This window comes from Xenopus laevis, chromosome 9_10L (genome assembly GCF_017654675.1).
Source record: "Xenopus laevis strain J_2021 chromosome 9_10L, Xenopus_laevis_v10.1, whole genome shotgun sequence".
In the NCBI taxonomy this organism is placed as follows: domain Eukaryota; kingdom Metazoa; phylum Chordata; class Amphibia; order Anura; family Pipidae; genus Xenopus; species Xenopus laevis.
In genome coordinates, this window is record NC_054387.1 from 121,227,371 (window position 1) to 121,246,863 (window position 19,493).

Here is a 19,493-nt window from a genome sequence, read left to right on the forward strand (position 1 = left end):
AAAGGAAATTCTGACAACTGTTAGATTAGACCAAAGGCTGAACCTTCAAGAGAGACTTGAACTCCTTTGCCTTACCAAACATGTTCTTGCACTGCTAAGTAGAGATGCTAACATTGACGAGCCAGTAGGTAGAGCCCCTGTATTAGACTTCCCCACAAGGCTGTAATACTCTCTGCAGTTTGATGCACTGGGACTGAAAAACAAAGAGCAATACAAGAATGGAGTTACCATCCAGTTTTATATGTATGTTTTTTTTTATCATAAATAAATACAAGAATTATCTGCAGAAGCACATCTCCGATTGCTGAAATATGCCGGCGGAGAATACACACTGCTATAGCTCCCTACCCCATGTACAGCAGAACATCGCTTGGATAACTTGAGAAGTCCGATGGAAAGCTCTGCAGGGCGAGTCGCTTGGCAATGCAACTCAGCTGAAAACAAACACAAAAAAGGAGGTAAGAAATGGAAGCAGCTGTGGGTCCAATTCCACCAAGATAAGAAGCATAAACCTGAACACTGATTACTAAATATATTGACAGTACTGGCACACAATGCATGCTTTCAGGGAGAATAGTGGTAAATATTCCCTAAGGGCTGGCAGCTACTTCTCAGTCTAATGGCTCACAATAATGCGCATCCTGACATGCACTGGAGGAGGTGGTAAACCTATATGGGATAGTTTTGCTAAAAGTGGATTCCTACAGTGGTGATCTCCCTATGTTAAATACAAGAAACGTGAGTGAATAGGCCCTGTTAGATAGGAGTCTTACTGGGGAATCCTTCTTCATTGGTAGATAAGTTTGCGCCACATGGGTTTCATTCTGAACTGCCCTATCAGAGAGCTTTTATATTCTCCTAGGGGGTTATTTACTAAACTCCGAATGCAAAAATCCAAATACATTTGTGATTATTATTTATAAAATCAGACTTTTAAAAAATCACAAATTTTTCGGAATTTATTAAACCCCAAGGATGGAAATGTCCGAATCAGAAAATCCAGCATCTCAGACCTGGGGAGGTTGCAAATAAGTCAATGGGAGAAGTCCCAATGATTTTTTGATGTGCGCTGGGTTTCGTGAAATACCCCAACGTTTTCTGTGTTTTCTGGCAAAAAGCATAAGAAATATGAGTTTTCGGCAGAAAAATCGGAAAGAAATATGAGTTTTCAGGTGTCTGAAGAAATTGTGAAAATCAGATTTTTTTTCCCGCAAAGCAAATTTTCGGGAAAATGTAATAATAAATAATCGTAAAAAACCCGAGCAGATTTGATCTGAGTTTGCAGCAGAAAATGTTGAGATAAAATCGGACTTTGATAAATAACCCCCTTAGGGGCAAATTCACTAAACGATGAAGCGCATAACGCTACCATGAATTCGCCAGCGTAGCGTATTTTCCTTAATTCGCCGATTCACTAACGGACGCTGGCGTAAATTCGCTAGTGTAACTTTGCACCCTTACACCTGGCGAAATTGCGCAACGGACGTAACTACGCAATTTCACTAACGCGCAAATTATTCTGAACGCTACCTTTTACGCCAGACTTCCTTCGCCACCTCAGACCAGGCGAAGCGCAATAGAGTAGATAGGGATTGCTTCAAAAAAAGTTAAAAAAATTTCTAAGCCCCAAAAAAACGCTGGTGTTTTTTCATTTTTTATGGGTGATAGGCTAAAAAAGATCGTTTTTTTAGAATTTTTTTTGGGACTACCCTCCTTCCCCTATACATTTCCTAACTCATGGCAACTTAACTGTACAGTGGGCACATGTGTAGGGCAAAATAAAAATTATATTTGCTGTTTTGAAGGTTTCCCAGGCTTGTGTAGCACTGCTACATATACCTCCATTGTAACTTCAATTTGGCGCTGTATGCAAATTAACCATCGCTAGCGTAACTTTTCTTTGCTTGGCGAATTAACGCTAGCGCAACTTCGCAACCTTACGCTTCCCCTGAGCCCAACTTTGGATTTTAGTGAATTTGCGTAGCGCTGGCGAAAATACGCCTGGCGAAGTGTGGCGAAACGCGGCGAAGCAGACGCTGGCACAACAACGAATCTTAGTGAATGTCCTACTCTGTGTTTGCACAGATTTCATCCTGGAATTCCGTTCCTCCTCCTTCTCATGCTCCTGCTTAAGCATTTGGGGTTAGTAGTTAATAACCAGACGGTATTAACCAGACAAGTCTTTTATTCCCATACACTTGGAGATGTTTCAAATAAACTGCAGACAGTAATACCACAACAAAACTCAATTGATTTAAGAACTTGAATGAGTTAATTGCGATCATGTTTCATCGAGGGAATAAGTCAATCACAAATAACATCACATTGCAAAAAAAATCTCAAAGAATGTAACATCAACTTGCTTGTCTACTAGTTGACTACTGACTTCTATAGAACCTCAACAGGTTTTAGGTGGTGGAGTTTTTTATTTGCATTTTCGAGATTTCTTTTTTGCACTTTCAAGATTTTTAAATCTATGTTCAAGCTTGTGTGTTTTATTTCCTCAGATCCAACTAAAAAACATAACTCGGATAATTTGGATAACTATTTGGATCACATACCTGCGTATAGTCCAGCGCCACTGCTTTTCCTTTCATGGCTTTAATCAATCCTGCAAACTGAGCGTCACTAAGCATTTTTGCTGCTCCACATGTGAACCCTTGCAGGACATTGGTGGAAAGACTGAAAGGATATTAAAGAGAAATATACTGTACATCATTTTAGGGTCTATAATTGAATTGCCCTTAAAATGAACACATAATATAAGGATGTGTAGAGGACAAATTACATTCATATACTGTATACATAGGGATGTATAATTCTATTAAAATCATATTAAATGTAACTGTATCATTTATTTGTATGAATTCAATTTAAATGGATGTATTATAATGAAAAATCCAAAATACACTTCTTATTCAACTGCTGCAATCTATATGGGCCTGTCAAAAAAAGGGTCAGAAATGCTGGGATATAGCCCCCAACTCCAAAGGGCACCCAAATCAAAAGTCCAAAAATATTCCCAGTCAATACTCTCAAAGTTAAAAAATCACTCTTTATTTAGCATAAATATTAAAAAGTAGGCATACAGACCAATTGATGCTCCGCCTTATGCGTTTCGCACCCACAGGCACTTATTCATAGGCATTACTATTGTTACATTTGGTCACAAAATTTATACCCCAGGAAATCCCTCCCCAAACGTTAAAACCAATCACGTGTTGCCACCTCACGTTTCTTTTCTTAAAGCAACATACATATCCCATCAAATATGTATGTTGCTTTAAGAAAAGAAACGTGAGGTGGCAACACGTGATTGGTTTTAACGTTTGGGGAGGGATTTCCTGGGGTATAAATTTTGTGACCAAATGTAACAATAGTAATGCCTATGAATAAGTGCCTGTGGGTGCGAAACGCATAAGGCGGAGCATCAATTGGTCTGTATGCCTACTTTTTAATATTTATGCTAAATAAAGAGTGATTTTTTAACTTTGAGAGTATTGACTGGGAATATTTTTGGACTTTTGTATTATAATGAACTCTTGTAAGAAACATACATTACTTTATAACTGAGTAGTTATGACATCATAAGTAGTCAATAATAACATTCCACAATAAACATTCCATTTTCTGTTACAGCCATGATTATTAAGTGCAGGTATCAGGGTTATAAAGTCCAGGTCATATCTCTACATGCATTTTACTACATAGAATGAAAATGCAATAACTTACCTTGTATAGTCCTGGGTGAGGTTCAATACTGTCTGGAACAAAACTTGTGCCTGAGAAAACAGAAGTAAATGCAATTACATGACCGCTATTTGTTGCTTTTGTGCTGTTGCTTTCAAAGGAGAAACAAACCCTTCATAAAAAAAAACCCTACCCCCTACCCTACATAGACCCCCCTCCCTCCTCCCCCCCAGCCTAGCTGCCCCCCCGGGCAAATGCCCCTAATTCTTTACTTACCCCTCCATGCAGATTCTGTCCATCGGCGTTCACGGGCGCCATCTTCTTCACTTCAGTAATCTTCAGAATGAGACCGGTGAAGCGGCGCATGCGCAGTTGGAGCAATTTTTTGGCATGCGGCAAAACTCACGAAAATTGCCGAATCATTCCAAAGATTACCGAATCGGCTGAAGATGGCGCCCGTGAACTCCGCTGGACAGAATCTGCATGGATTTTAGGGGCATTTGCCCGGGGGCAGCTAGGCTGGGGGGCAGGGGTGTCTATGTAGGGTAGGGGGGTAGGGTTTTTTTTCATTAAAGGTTTGTTTCTCCTTTAAGCAAGTTCCTGATTGGTTGCCTTGAGGTCTGCACACCTACCTGGTCAGAAGTCCATTGCATCTTGTTTATTTCATTGATGTTGGTAGCAGCATTCATCAGTACAGATGGTGGGATCTCACTTGCCAGGCTGCTTGGAACTGCTTGTAGAAGACTTTCTGTTGTGCTATTTATGAGCTACAAAAGTAAAAAGAAGGTTAATAAAACAGCAACTATTTCTTCTAAAGGAGGACTAAACCCTAAAATGAATAGGGCTAAAAATGCCATATTTTATATAGTGAACTTATTGCACCAACCTAAATGATATTTTGGATTTTATCAGATTTTCACAATTTTTTCAGATTTTTCATCTTTTTTCAAGATTTCTTTGAATTTTTCACCTTAAAAATCAGATTTTTGCCCGAAAACTCCAAAAACTTTGGGGTATTGCGCCAAACCCAGCGCACATCAAAAAATCATTGGAACTTCTCCCATTGACTTATATGCAACCTCGACAGGTCTGAGATGCCGGGGGTGCCTCGGGGTAATAAATTCTGAAAAATTTGTGATTTTTTTAAAAGTCAGATTTTATTTAAAAAAAATCAAAAAATTTTCGTGATTTCTGCATTCGGAGTTTAGTTAATAACCCCTTACTGGGCAGGAAAATATTCTTAATTTCACATATATGAAAATGGGATAACGGGCTCTGGCATTACTGCAGTGCACTGACATTTAACTGAAGAGTCTCACCATTTGTACAAATCTCTGCTTCAGGGCGGTTGGTGCTTGTTGCATGTAATTGTTGAATGTTCCGTTGTTGGCCAAAATAAGAAAATCAGATGCTTTGAGCTTATCCATGTCATGCGCGCTTACACCGATCACCAGTGTTCCAAGAGATTCCAGAGTGGTGGCATTGAACTAGAGTAAGATATAGATGATAGAGTTGAAAGGGAAATGGATGACTATAATAATATAATATCTTCCACTCATGTTAAGCATGTCCCCAAGAGTGTTGTACCTGAAAATCAACTTCTTTGAGCTTTGTGACTATAGCAGATGCCTGTGTTGGACTCCAGTTATCAACCTGGGACAGAGAGGACAGGCTCTGCTGTAGAACAGCTCCATCAGTCTTTTCCAATATCACAGAGGGGAGTATTGCTACAGCCATATCGCCAAGGCTCTGGAATGTGTCGGCCGTGAAGGTATCCACGGAGGTAAGAATAGAGGAAAGTACCTGCAAAGCCAATGCATAAGGTCAGTTAAATAAGAAACACTTTATGATGTTGTTTGATAGTCCAACAATAGAACCAGTAGCTGTCTGGCTCTTTGGGGGGAATTCACAAAAGTGTCGGTAAAAAAAGTAACCCAGAAGTGGCGGTCGACAAATTTGTAAAATGTCGTACGTACGGCAAATTCACAAAGGCAGATGTTACCATCTCTGAATGTCTCGTAAGTCCGACAATTTTCTAAAATGTCTTATATCTTTTCATCGTACAAACGACATTTACCAAGACTTTTTAAACGACAATTTGTCTGACATTTTCATTTTGGAGAGCCTAAAGTGTCTGAAAAATTGTCGGTAAAAAAAATGAGTTTACGAGTAATTCATAAAAATGTCGGGAAAAGTGGCGCCGAAAAACCACGCCCACTTTTAACGACACTAATTCAAAAGTGTCGTACATGTCGGAAAACTGGCGGAGAAATGCTCTGTGAATTTGTCGGCTGTTGCTACGACACTTTCTACGACATTTTAAAGACATTTTTTCGTTCCCGACACTTTTGTGAATTCCCCCCTTTGTGTTTCAAGAGTCAGAACCAACATTCTTCTTTCAATAGCAGTTACCTTTACAAATAAAAAAACCATTTCATTAATGTATGTTGGGAAGTTGGTTCTCATTGTGATTTCTTTCATTAGATAAAGTGTATTTTTCTATGGTAAATCTGGTTTACTAGTCTAAAATAATTTAGGGTATGTTTGAGTTCCTCTGAGTTCCTGAAAGGTGCTCAAATTTTTTATTTGTCTTCTGGATGAGCAGGACGGCACCTCTAATTACCGTCCTTTAGTGACACATTTTATTACTTTTTATGTTTGTCATCTTTGCTTTTTAATTTGTTTTCTTTCATGGACCCCCTTAGGTTTTCACTTTAGATGTAGGGGAATTTGTGTGCCCATCAAGCTATTATCACACTATACACTGAGAAGCCCATTTATAAAAGGTCGAATTTTTTTACTCTAATAAATTTGAATATACTCGAAATTTGATTGGGAGGTTATTTAAGAAAAATTTGTCTCAAATTTGAACGAATATTACTGACTCGAAAACTCGATTCAAATTAGATTCAAATTCGAATAAAATTTAATCTAGTTTTTATCTCCGAAAAAACTTGAATGTCAGGAAGGCTATTTACATCTGTGTGGGTCACTAGACTTCTCCCATTGATTTATACATGAACTTGGCAGGTTTTAGGTGACAAATAGTCGAATTTGAACTGTTTCAAGGGTCAAGGTTTGATAATTCTAGATTTTGAGTGCAAATTAAAATTTGAATCAAGTTTGGATTATTCCCAATTCGAATTTTAGAGTTTTGACCAAAAAATAAAATTTGAATTTGAATTTACTATTCGACCCTTAATAAATCTGCCCCTGAGTGTCTATTCTTTGGGAAAGCCAAGCATGGGTGAAACCTTCATGTAACCCAGAGAAAATGCACAACTCCTAGCTATGTTTTGAAGCAAGGGCAGAAGAATCTATCCCTGGTTGAAGTTCTTAAGCTGGCCACACACATAGGGGGTCATTTATTAAGGTCCAAATTTATGTCAGTATTTCGAATATCAAACTTCGAGCAACTCTGACTTCCCGAATGGACTTTATTTATGAAGAAAAAAGCCCAGAAAAATAGGGTCGGTTTTATGTGCAGAAACCCCCAAATCATTGGATATCGGTATGGACATCAGCACAGACACTGGGACCTTCCCCATTGACTTATACAGAACCTCGACAGCTTTTAGATGCCAGGGTTTTGGATTCAGAGTTTTTAGACCATCGGACTTTAATAAATCTTGAAAAATTTGTAGTTTTTTTTTTTTTTTTTTTTGCTCCGAAAACTACGAAAAATTCAAGCTTCGGATATTCGGACCTTGATAAATAACCCCCTTAAAGACTCATAGTTATGGAGAGGTCACCAGTTCAGTTCAACTATGGCTATAGTTCAGCCACCCACGTGCTGGGTCAAATCAGATAATACTGCAGGACTAAGGAGACTCCCTGGTGCGGTCTTAGTCTGATGGGATTTACAAATCTGCCCAACAGATATCTTGCCAGATTTGGTGATATAGGGACTCCTGTGCATTAGTGTAGGGTGTTTAAGTGATCAGAAGCATTCTTCCTGATACTTCATATAGTAGTGTCTCTAAACATTCCAAATTATTATATTATATTTTGTAATTCATTTTGGATTATATTTTGGTAAACTGAGATATAAATTGAAATTGTTCCCTGCTGTTTACACACAAAGGGCAGTGACGCACTGGGCCCTGGTTCTTTCATGCTCAGAACAACAATGTGATTTATGCTTTATATCAGGGATCCCCAACCTTTTGAACCCATGAGCAACATTCAGAAGAAAAATGAGTTGGGGAGCAACACAAGCATGAAAACTGTTCTTGGGGTGCCAAATAAGGACTGTGATTGGCCATTTGGTAGCCTCTATGTAGATTGTCAGCCTACATTGAGACTCTGTTTGGCAGTACATCTGGTTTTTATACAACCAAAACTTGCGTCCAAGCCAGGAATTCAAAAATAAGCAACTGCTTTGAGGCCACTGGGAGCAACATCCAAGGGGTTGGAGAGTAACATGTTGCTCATGAGCTACTGGTTGGGGATCACTGCTTTATATCAACATATTAATCTGTTTGCTGTTTGCATGGTCAGAAAAATCAAAACAACTTACATCAGTCCCAAGGCTGACACTGGATGCGTTACATTTCTTAAGAGAGTCCAGTGTGGCCAGTGCCAGATTCTGATTGGTTATATCAATGCTCAGCTTGTCAATAATATAGCAGAGAAGATTGTCTGGGATTCTGTGGGTTAAGAGAGAGCGTCAATGGCACAATGTTATGTACACCCTCACTACTAATCCAGTACAACAGTACAGAAATGTAATGTCTTTTTTTGTACTTAACTATTTAAAGGGATTATGTCATGGAAAAACATATTTTTTCACAATGCATCATTTAATAGTGCTGCTCCAGCAGACTTCTGCGCTGAAATCCATTTTTCAAAAGAGATCAGAGTTTTTTATATATTATTTTAAAATCTGTCATGGAGCTAGGCATGTTGTCGGTTACACAGGTGCCCTCAGTCATGTGACTTGTGCTCTGATAAACTTCAGTCACTCATTACTGCTGCACTACAAGTTGGAACGATGCAACCCCCCTTCCGTTACATTCAGTAAGAGAAACAATAGCTTATCTGAAAGCAGTTCCAATGTGTTGTGCTGGCTCTTTATGAAAGAGATGGCTGCCTTCACACCAATATTACAACTAAAACATATATACTTGCTGGTTCAGGGATACAATTTTATAAGGTACAATGAATTATTTGTAATGTAAACAGTGTAATTTAGAAAAAGAAGCTACACCATAAAAATCATGACAGAATCCCTTTAAGAACTATATATTTTTTAGTGATTCTAAAAAGTAGAATCACTAGGGGGTGCAAAAGTGCCGCAATCAGGGGCCCTGTGGTGGTGGGGGCAGTGTACCAGGCATCCCTTGCACCACCGTGGTCCAGTGCATAAACAGTAAAGAATTACCCATTTAGAGCTCAGAGGATACCTAGGGTAGAAGGTAACTACAATAACTGTGGGGTGCCAAATTGGTACCCCACAGTGATTCTAACTTTCCTTCTCCTTTAATAACATTTGTACTCCTTCTGAGAAAAATTGGAAACTGCTGTCTATGGGCCTTTTTCACCATTTGGTTGATCAGGTACTAATTACAGTCAAACCCCAATTTTACATTTTTCGGGGGGGGTAAAATGGGGGTACATAAATGTGTATTTTTCCAGTAAAAATTTAAATGCATAAAAAAATCACATTCACGTGAAAAAAAAGGGTTTTTTTGCAAGGTAAATAGGGCAGAATGTAAAAAAATCTGGGAAAATGTAAAAATGGAGTATGTAAAATCGATCAGGCTGTTGATTTGCCGAATGTTGGAGCTAGGGTTGCCACCTGTCCAGTTTTGACCTGGACAGCCTGGTATTTTGAAGGTCTGCCCAGGTCAAAACTTCCTGCCCGGTTTTCCAAATAAGGAAAACCGGGCAGAATTCCCTTGATTGACATGGCAATCGGCCGATCATCACATCATAGCCCCACCCCCTGATGTCATGGACCCACCCCCTGCCCGATCTCAGCCGTACAGAAAGGTGGCAACCCTAGTAGGAGCCCCCAACACAAGCTGTTCCATATGACACATAGACATACATCTGCAGGGAGATGGTAGGTTCCCCAGCTGCCATTAGCTCTGCGTAGTAGATCTTCATATCTTCTGAGAGCTCCAACCCTTTCACCAGCTCCAAGGTCATCGGATCCAAAGAGAAGGTCTCCAGCTATAAAGTCAAACAGACCATTCTCACTGGTATACTCAACACTTGTTTTAGCTGTAAAACAATTAGATTCTAAAACTAAGAATCCAGCATTATTTAATAAACTTTGAGGGTAAGTTGGGTAGACTGGTCCAGCACTAGTGGGATTATTAGAGGATAAAAATAATTACCAGTAGTTCATCATCGCTGAAGGATTTCAGATCACTGTCACTGCAATAAGTCAAATAGTTGTTTAAGTAATAGAAAATCCAGGAATTGGCATTGTCTTCTGTGCTGCTGTAACACCGGGGTTTGGAAGCTGCCAACAAAAAATACATGGTTATTTATACAATTACAGTAATGGTGGACTTTGCTAGTTAGTGTTGTCAGTTAAAGTGGACATAAAACTTTCATAACAGTATTGCTCCACCCAAAGCATCCAACATGCTATTAATTGATTATACAATGGGTAGTTGATGTTGCTGGACTACAGCAGCGTGGTATTCAGGTGACTCAAGAACTTGTGAATACGCCCTAGGTTGTCTTTCTGCCCAACACATATTCATGGGCAGTTTCTGACTGTCAACTTGGGTACTTTTGACTGTGCTACTTTGTCCATGTACGTGTCACTAATTATACTCTCCCTGATAGTTATCTTACCCCTGCATAAATATTAGTTTAATCTTAAATATACAATTGACTTGTATGGTTCTGATCGCTATGAGCAGGCTCTGACATTTTCCTGAAGGCCACATGATTGGATCAGCCTGATTTGGCCACTATTTGGAAAAATATCCACTTGGGTAGCGACCGGGCCAAATAAACAGATCATGCTATATATGGCCAACATAAAGCTGCCAGTTATAACATTAATTTACCGCATTCAACAGAACATATATCCAAAATGCCATATGCCTGTTTAAATACACAGAATTGGATTAACATAAATTGCGTACTCACCCGAGTTAAGGAGATAGGCCTTGAATACACTGTAGATATCTTGCTGTGTATTGACGGAGAATTTCCCATAGTTTATAGACAAAGTCTTAACTCTAGGAAGACAGAATTTAACACATGAAAAAGTTAGCAAAGATTGGGCGGGGAGGGGAAGTACAAAAATATGGCAACTATAATGTTAAGGATGCGTAGACTGTAATTGACCTTTAATTAATGACAATGTGTTGAGCGACACTTAAAACTTCCATATAAAGCCATCATATTGCAACTGTAATTTATTTTAGACTGTCTACTTTGGAGAGGCGGGACATGAACTGGGAAAACTTTGTGGAAAGTTTCTGGTCCCTTTAAATGTTGGGTTGTAGATATTTAGAATCTGATCTTAGTATAATAAAAACAATAACATCTATGGGGTTTGTACGGGAGTAGGGAAGAAGAGACCCCTTACAAGTTCTTGTAGAAGAAACAGTTTGCATTGATAACTTTCGGGACATTCAACTGAGCTTTCGTTAGATATGGCAAGTAGTCAGTGAATCGTATGTTAAGCCAGATGCTCAAATCAGTAGCATCGAGAAAATCCAGCGATGTCAGGAAGGTAGGCCAGACCGCCTTGAAAACGACTTGGTGCACCTCTTGGCTTAAATTCACCTACAGGAGATAGAAACAATCAATTTTGCAGGAAGTGGAAGATTTTTTTATAATTAATAATATATATTTATAAAGCACCAATATATTCAGCAACGCTGTAGAATAAATGGATGTATACATTGATGTACAGAAATATGACTGCTCAAAAGACCCTTAGTTTTAGTACAAGGAGAATGCTTTAAAAAGATTGCTGCCTTCATCCTTTCTCAGCCAAGTACAGACCATTGCTTATTATAGTGATACAGGGGATGAAATACAAGGTGCAAAGTTTGCTAAAGGCAGAAATCCATAGCGCCAACCACCCAGTCAGTGATTAGCGTTGTTCACTAAGCTGCAAGAGGAACAATGAAAGCAAAATTGTCATTGGTTGTTATAAATCAGCACAATAGTTCTAAGTTGTCTACTTTTAGTAAATGGTACTATACATTTTTTCCTTTGTAAAAGGGTCACTCTGCCTCCCCTCCCAGACAATGCACGTACCATTTTTACATTAAGACCATCAATGACTTGTCCCAGTTGAGTGATATTAGTGTAGCCTGAGAGAAGAATCTCCCATAGAGTCATATTCACGTCACTTTCAAGATGCAGAAGGTTCAGTAATTCCTGTGGTTTCAGTGTGTTTAGGTTCTGGAAGATAACAGGATTAATCAACATGGATCTTAGAGTTTCTATACTCTTTAGTGAATCAGCATAGACAAGCATAGACATTGAAAATACCTGTTCTGGAATAGGTTTATAGTATGTTTAAAGGCTATATGAAATTCTATGGGTCTGTTCTTGCTTAATTGTGCTTTTTGGGTTTTTGCCCAGTACCATTTTTGTGACATCATTTTCTAGTGCACCCATGTGCTGCTGGAACACAAGTGGTACATTCAGAGAAACAGGGAAACAATGTTAATTATTCTCTTGGCTGTGGACTTTAACTTCTATCTATTTTCTATCTTATGTATTTTGGGTAGTGGACACCCATGACTTCTCACCTGGGTGATGTTCTTATTAAATATTAAGAGATCCTCAGGAACTGCTAGCTGCCCAAAATTTCCAAAGTTGTCATCCATCCACTTTGTAAAGCTGGAGGCATCACAAGCAACCCCTGGTAAGAGAATTAGAATGGGAGTAAATATTTTGGCAACTGTAACTTCTTCTGAACACCAGAGGCCTAAAAACAAATTTTATAACTTGGGGGTCAATCAAGAAATAATCAATGTTTGTAGTTAAGTTAGCTCAATAGCTAGTCTATATAATAGACAAGAACCTTGAATATCCTTATAAACAGTGCATCAGTTATATCTATTGATGGGCGAATAAATTCGCCTGCCACAAATTCGTGGCGATTTTTCTGCATTTCACCACCAGTGAATAAATTCTCCAAACTGCGGCAAAAATTCGCCAGTGATAAATCTGCTGCGGCAAAAATTTTTGTGATGGGTAAATTTGTCCTGCTTCGTTGAAAAATTTGCGAAACGCATTGAAGTCAATAATAAAAAAATAATTTTGACATGGGTCAAATTTATAATATACATTCTACTGTATCTCTTTAAGTTTGAGATTACTCAGAGATAAAGGGGTGTACAAAATAGACAGTTTTATTGAAATGTACATTCCCTTTAAGCAACTTTTGCTTTCAAAATACTTTGTACAAAATATTACATTTTATAACTGTTATACTTGATGGGCTCTCCTCAAATTTTTTTTTTTTGAGAATAATTCAAAGATGGGAATTTTACCTGTTAATTTCTGTTGTTGGATCAGGTAGGACTTGCAATAGCCGTAGACTGATTTTGCCACTGCTTTAGCCATTTTGGTGTACTCTCCACTCAGTGTCTTTATTCTAGATAATAATAATAAAAATAAAGAATGACTTGAACACACCTAAAGACATAAAAATCATTAAACTACATTTCTGAAAGATATGCTAACAAATCACTTACATTGCTTGATAGTTTTCACATGAAATACCAAGTGGTAACTGAGAGAGGTGGGTTTCATCAAAAGCAGGCAGGAAGGCATCAACAAGGATGTCAAACATTTGTAACCACATAGTCATATTAGCCAAAATCCATTCCTCATTGAGGACTATGAAACAGTTTGTAAGAATCAATTGTTGAGTGTGGATGCTCAGTTGACTGAATGATTGGCCACATGATGACGTGCTGGATGCTTGGTCTTTCGACTAAAGGAAATTAGGGACAAAATGTAAACATAATATATAACCTATTGGTCCTGCACAACATATGAAGGTGTATGGGAAAAGAGTGTGTAAAGAAAGAAATAAGCATTTTAAAACCTATATAATTTTATATTCTGTCATAAAAATGCCTATGTCCTAAAGCTCTTACCTGGCAAAGAGAATTTTGGATTGTTGTTAAGTAGCCCAGGATTTCTCCATAGCTCTTAAATTCTTTGATTCTACTTAATAGGATTGTGGCTAAGGTTTGGTTGTTCAACATATCTACAGTGAAAGTAAATGTGGCCAGTTCTGTAACTGTGAGATCTGCTGGGTTTTCCACCTAGAAAGGGAGACACCATAAAAATAACCTATATCGATGGAAGGAAAAAAAAAGATGATTCTTCCCAGGGCTTTTTGGAAGTTGGGCAAGAGGGACATTCTTACCTTTGTTAAATTTTTGTTGAACATAGCAATATCTTGGTATGATGATTGCCGGATGAAGTTACCTATATTGATATTAACCCAGCTCCTGAAATCGAAGGTGTCACAAGCTACTCCTGTGAATGAAAGTATGAATTTAAATATCATTAGAACCAATGCACAACAAAGATTAATAGTATGGGAAAGAGTGACATGGAGGAACCACACCTTTAAAGGAATAGTTCAGTGTGAAAATAAAAACTGGGTAAATAGATAGGCTGTGCAAAATAAAAAATGTCTCTAATATAGTTAGTTACCCAAAAATGTAATGTATAAAGACTGGAGTGAACAGATGTCTAATAAAACAGTCAGAATCCAACTTCCTGCTTTTCAGCTCTCTAACTCTGAGTTAGTCAGTGACTTGAAGGGGGGTCATATGGTACATTTCTGTTCAGTGAGTTTGTAATTGATCCTCAGCATTCAGCTCAGATTCAAAAGCAACAGATATGACCCATGTGGCCCCCCTCAAGTCACTGATTGGTTACTGCCTGGTAACTAGGGTAACCAGTCAGTGTAAACCGAGAGAGCTGAAAAGCAGGAAGTAGAGTTCTGACTGACATGTTATACATCAAATCTCTCCAGCCTTAATACATTACATTTTTGGCTAACTAAGTATATTAGAAACATTTTTTATTTTGCACAGCCTGTCTATTTACCCAGTTTTTATTTTTACACTGAACAATTCCTTTGACCTGACCCATACCTGAAAAAGATAACTGCCGGACCATGTACGACTTGATGAAGTAATTGTAGAAATCATTTTTTGTTTCATCCCGTAGAGATGTATAAACATTGCTGAAAGCCTTCACTCTGTGTAGAAAGTCGGCATAAATATTTAAATGGTCATTTGATACATTTCTGGGGTGTCAACTTTACAACATGAAGCATCAACCTTTCAGGGGTGGCTCATACCCCTGTACTGTCTCATAAACTTACATTTCCTGGTAGGAAGAGCAGGAGAGGTTGGTGGGCAGAAGCAGCAGAAGAGTTTTATTGAAGCTGGGAAGTAAGAGATTCAAGTCATCCTGGAGCAATATCTTCCAATCTTGTGTTTCATAAGATGAGAATTTGGAATTGATTTTGTCAAGTACAACGGCCAACAGAGTCTGTTTTACCATGGCTAACTGCAAATCTGACACATTTTCCTGAAAGAATAAAATTGCATTGATAAATGTTGTAAAATGCTATCAAAGAAGAAACATGGCAGTGTACTCTGTAAAAATTTTGATTAAAGTGAAGATGTACACATTGCTGTACAGGGCATAGACAAGCTTTGAAATACTGAACCTTTTGTGCTGCTGTTGAAATGCTGGTCACATAGTCGGTTACATTTTCTGTGTCTATGCGGCTCAAGATGGATATCATCAGAGTTTCATTAGAGAGAACGTCTGCTTTGATCAAAAGTTCGGCCATGTTATTTGGTGTCAGGACAACAGGAAGGACACCCTGAAACACAAATGGAGCTATAGTTTTCTCTCTTAAAGTGCCCCAGGGAAATGTAAAGCATCATATGAAAGATCATTTAGAAATAAACGTAGTTAGACCCGCCTGTTGTTTCTAAAATACTCACTGCATCAAACCCTGGATATAAAGCTCTGAAATCAGACACGTTTGCGCTGGAGGAAAATGCCCCAAAATTCTTTGAAATCCACTCTGTACTATCCTTTATGCCAGAAAGGCAGGCAGAACCTATTGGTACAAACAAAAGAGAGGAACCAAAGACTTTAACGTTGTGTGGAATAGAGGAAAGGAATGCTTTTACTGAGAATATACAAGAATGACAAATGAAGGATCCCACTATTGATGTTCAAAGGTCATTGTATGGAAGTTGTGTACTGCACCTGTGGATTTTTGCTGTGCGGTAAGGTAGGATATGCTGTAAGCGTATACCGATTTTGTCAGGCCTTCAGAAATTTGACTGTGTACCTCACTCAGCGTCTTTATTCTAAATTTTTTAAAGGAAACAATAAAAGGACATAACATGCTAAGTTTGAAAAAGGCAGGAATGCCGTCCCATGGAATTTTCCACAAATCTGCTAAATAGACACTTACATTGCTTGGTATTCTTGACATGAAATATCAAGTGGTAACTGAGAGAGAGTAGTTTCATCAAAAGCAGGAAGGAAAAGTTCAACAAGGATGTCAAAAATTTGTAACCACATTGTCATGTTGGTGGAAATCCATTCCTCATTGAGGACTATGAAACAGTTTGTAAGAATCTCTTGTTGAGTGTGGATGCTCAGTTGACTTAGTGGTTGGCTACATGATGACATGGTGGATGCTGGGTCATTTAACTGAAAAAAAAGTGAAGGAGAACATTACAATATTTGAAAATATTTTATTTGTTTGTAATTATTTTTTACAACATATATTTTGGAACAAAATATATTGGACACTGAAAAACATCTAAAGACATTGAAAAGGTGTTTTGAGAAAGACATAAGAAGATCAATTCTCATAATATTCATGCTTTCTCAAGCTAAATTCTATGTGGAAAAACTCTTACCTGGCAAACAGAATTTTGTATTGTTGTTAAATAGCCCAAGATTTCATCATAGCTCTTAAATTCTTTGATTCTACTTAATAGGATTGTGGCTAAGGTATGGTTGTTCAGCGAATCCACAGTGAAAGTAAATGTGGCCAGTTCTGTAACTGTGAGTTCAGCTGGGTTTTCCACCTAAAAAGGGAGACACCAACAAAGGAAGATGAGTTTATTCAAGGCAACATGAATGTTGATTTTGGTAAGACCTTTTAGAAGAGGGGAGCCTAGAGGCTAACAAGTTCCCACCTTTGTTAGATTTTTGTTGAACATAACAATGTCTTCTGATGGAGATTGCTGGATGAAGTTGCCAATGTTCATGTTAACCCAACTTTTGAAGTCCAAGGTGTCACAAGCTATTCCTGTGAATAAAAGCATGAACATAAACATGATTAGGGATAATTCACACCAGAGTTTAATGGTATGTAAAGAAACTGCAACAAGGCACCAAATCTCTGGCTTCCATGCTGTGAGGAATTATCATTTCAAAGAGTTATACCTGTAAGAGAGGACTGCTGGACCATGTATGGCTTGATAAAATCTTTGTAGAAATCATTTTTGGTCTCTTCCAGTAGAGATGTATAAACATTGCTAAAGGCCTTTACTCTGTGTAGCAAGACAAAAAGAAAGAAGGGTGAAATCTTTCCATGACGTGGTAATATGTCTTACTATGGTTAATGATATATTTCTGGGCTATCAAGATTATGAAATATCAACCTTTCTATTGTGTTCTATTCTGTGGCTCACACCCCTGTTCTGTATCATGAAAACTTTCATAAACTTACATTTCCTGGTAGGAAGAGCAGGAAAGGCTGGTGGGCAGAAGCAGCAGAAGAGTTTTATTGAAGCTGGGAAGCAAAAGATTCAAATCATCCTGGAGCAATATCTTCCAATCTTGTGTTTCATAAGATGAGAATTTGGAACTGATTTTGTCAAGTACAACGGCCAACAGAGTCTGTTTTACCATGGCTAACTGCAAATCAGACACATTTTCCTGAAAGAATAAGATTGCATTGATAAATGTTGTAAAGTGCTATCAAAGAATAAACATGGCTGTGTACGCTCTAAATATTTTGATTAAAGTGAAGATGTACACATTGTTGTACAGGGCATAGGCAAGCTTTGAAATACTGAACCTTTTGTGCTGCTGTTGAAATGCTGGTCACATAGTCGGTTACATTTTCTGTGTCTATGTGGCTCAAGATGGATATCATCAGAGTTTCATTAGAGAGAACGTCTGCTTTGATCAAAAGTTCGGCCATGTTATTTGGTGTCAGGACAACAGGAAGGACACCCTGAAACACAAATGGAGCTATAGTTTTCTCTCTTAAAGTGCCCCAGAGAAATGTAAAGCATCATATGAAAGATAACATTTAGAAATAAACGTAGTTAGACCCGCCTGTTCTTTCTAAAATACTCACTGCATCAAACCCTGGATATAAAGCTTTGAAATCAGACACGTTTGCGCTTGAGGAAAATGCCCCAAAATTCTTTGAAATCCACTCTGTACTATCTTTTATGCCGGAAAGGCAGGCAGAACCTATTGGTACAAACAAAAGAGAGGAACCAAAGTCTTTAACGTTGTGTGGAATAGAGGAAAGGAATGCTTTTACTGAGAATATACAAGAATGACAAATGAAGGATCCCACTATTGATGTTCAAAGGTCATTGTATGGAAGTTGTGTACTGCACCTGTGGATTTTTGCTGTGCGGTCAGGTAGGATATGCTGTAAGAGTTGACTGATTTGGTCAGGCCTTCAGAAATTTGGCTGTGTACATCACTCAGAGTCTTTATTCTACATTTTTTAAAGGAAGCAAAAAAAGGACATCAAATATAAAAGGTTTGAAGAAGACAGAAATGCCATCCCATGGAATTTTCCACGCATCTGCTAAATAGACACTTACATTGCTTGGTATTCTCCACATGAAATATCAAGTGGTAACTGAGAGAGAGTAGTTTCATCAAAAGCAGGAAGGAAAACTTCAACAAGGATGTCAAAAATTTGTAACCACATTGTCATGTTGGTGGAAATCCATTCCTCATTGAGGACTATGAAACAGTTTGTAAGAATCTCTTGTTGAGTGTGGATGCTCAGTTGACTTTGTGGTTGGCTACATGATGACATGGTGGATGCTGGGTCATTCGACTGAAAAAAATTAAGGAGAACATGACAATACTTGAAAACATTTTATTTGTAATATTTTGACAATAAATATTTTGGGGCAAAATATATTGGACACTGAACAACATCTAAAGACTTTGAAAGGGTGTTTTGAGAAAGACATAAGAAGATCAATTCTCATAATATTCATGCTTTCTCAAGCTAAATTCTATGTAGAAAAACTCTTACCTGGCAAATAGAATTTTGTATTGTTGTTAAATAGCCCAGGATTTCTCCATAGCTCTTAAATTCTTTGATTCTACTTAATAGGATTGTGGCTAAGGTTTGGTTGTTCAGCGAATCCACAGTGAAAGTAAATGTGGCCAGTTCTGTAACTGTGAGTTCAGCTGGGTTTTCCACCTAAAAAGGGAGACACCAACAAGGGAAGATAAGTTTATTCAAGGGAACAGGAATGTTGATTTTGGTAGGACCTTTTAGAAGAGGGGAGCCTAGAGGCTAACAAGTTCCCACCTTTGTTAGATTTTTGTTGAACATAACAATGTCTTCTGATGGAGATTGCTGGATGAAGTTGCCAATGTTCATGTTAACCCAACTTTTGAAATCCAAGGTGTCACAAGCTACTCCTGTGAAAAAAAGCATGAATTTAATAATGATTAGGGATAATTCACACCAGAGATTAACGGTATGTAAAGAAACTGCAACAAGGAACCAAATCTTTGGCTTCCATGCTGTG

The 19,493-nt window shown here is 38.1% G+C and overlaps 1 protein-coding gene across 4 annotated transcripts in view; it reads right to left on the reverse strand.

Annotated features, from left to right (window-relative positions):
* Nucleotides 1-19,493, reverse strand: part of LOC121398041 — a 34,044-nt gene that overhangs the window by 11,641 nt on the left and 2,910 nt on the right. The window contains exons 3-36 of one of the 4 annotated variants that reach the window (XM_041576527.1): nt 19,271-19,383; nt 18,989-19,159; nt 18,543-18,784; nt 18,330-18,433; nt 18,059-18,177; nt 17,774-17,932; nt 17,423-17,631; nt 17,137-17,243; nt 16,887-16,999; nt 16,605-16,775; nt 16,151-16,392; nt 15,940-16,043; nt 15,669-15,787; nt 15,386-15,544; nt 15,035-15,243; nt 14,802-14,908; nt 14,063-14,175; nt 13,788-13,958; nt 13,380-13,621; nt 13,176-13,279; nt 12,429-12,541; nt 11,929-12,075; nt 11,249-11,448; nt 10,804-10,895; nt 10,035-10,162; nt 9,743-9,867; nt 8,210-8,339; nt 5,278-5,493; nt 5,010-5,177; nt 4,323-4,457; nt 3,733-3,782; nt 2,562-2,682; nt 349-434; nt 76-193 (exon numbers count right to left, since the gene is read on the reverse strand). In XM_041576527.1, the coding sequence (XP_041432461.1) occupies nt 76-193; nt 349-434; nt 2,562-2,682; nt 3,733-3,782; nt 4,323-4,457; nt 5,010-5,177; nt 5,278-5,493; nt 8,210-8,339; nt 9,743-9,867; nt 10,035-10,162; nt 10,804-10,895; nt 11,249-11,448; nt 11,929-12,075; nt 12,429-12,541; nt 13,176-13,279; nt 13,380-13,621; nt 13,788-13,958; nt 14,063-14,175; nt 14,802-14,908; nt 15,035-15,243; nt 15,386-15,544; nt 15,669-15,787; nt 15,940-16,043; nt 16,151-16,392; nt 16,605-16,775; nt 16,887-16,999; nt 17,137-17,243; nt 17,423-17,631; nt 17,774-17,932; nt 18,059-18,177; nt 18,330-18,433; nt 18,543-18,784; nt 18,989-19,159; nt 19,271-19,383 (4,907 nt within the window). The remainder of the gene's footprint in view (nt 1-75; nt 194-348; nt 435-2,561; nt 2,683-3,732; nt 3,783-4,322; nt 4,458-5,009; nt 5,178-5,277; nt 5,494-8,209; nt 8,340-9,742; nt 9,868-10,034; nt 10,163-10,803; nt 10,896-11,248; nt 11,449-11,928; nt 12,076-12,428; nt 12,542-13,175; nt 13,280-13,379; nt 13,622-13,787; nt 13,959-14,062; nt 14,176-14,801; nt 14,909-15,034; nt 15,244-15,385; nt 15,545-15,668; nt 15,788-15,939; nt 16,044-16,150; nt 16,393-16,604; nt 16,776-16,886; nt 17,000-17,136; nt 17,244-17,422; nt 17,632-17,773; nt 17,933-18,058; nt 18,178-18,329; nt 18,434-18,542; nt 18,785-18,988; nt 19,160-19,270; nt 19,384-19,493) is intronic. The other 3 variants (XM_041576528.1, XM_041576529.1, XM_041576530.1) reach the window with 3 other exon arrangements.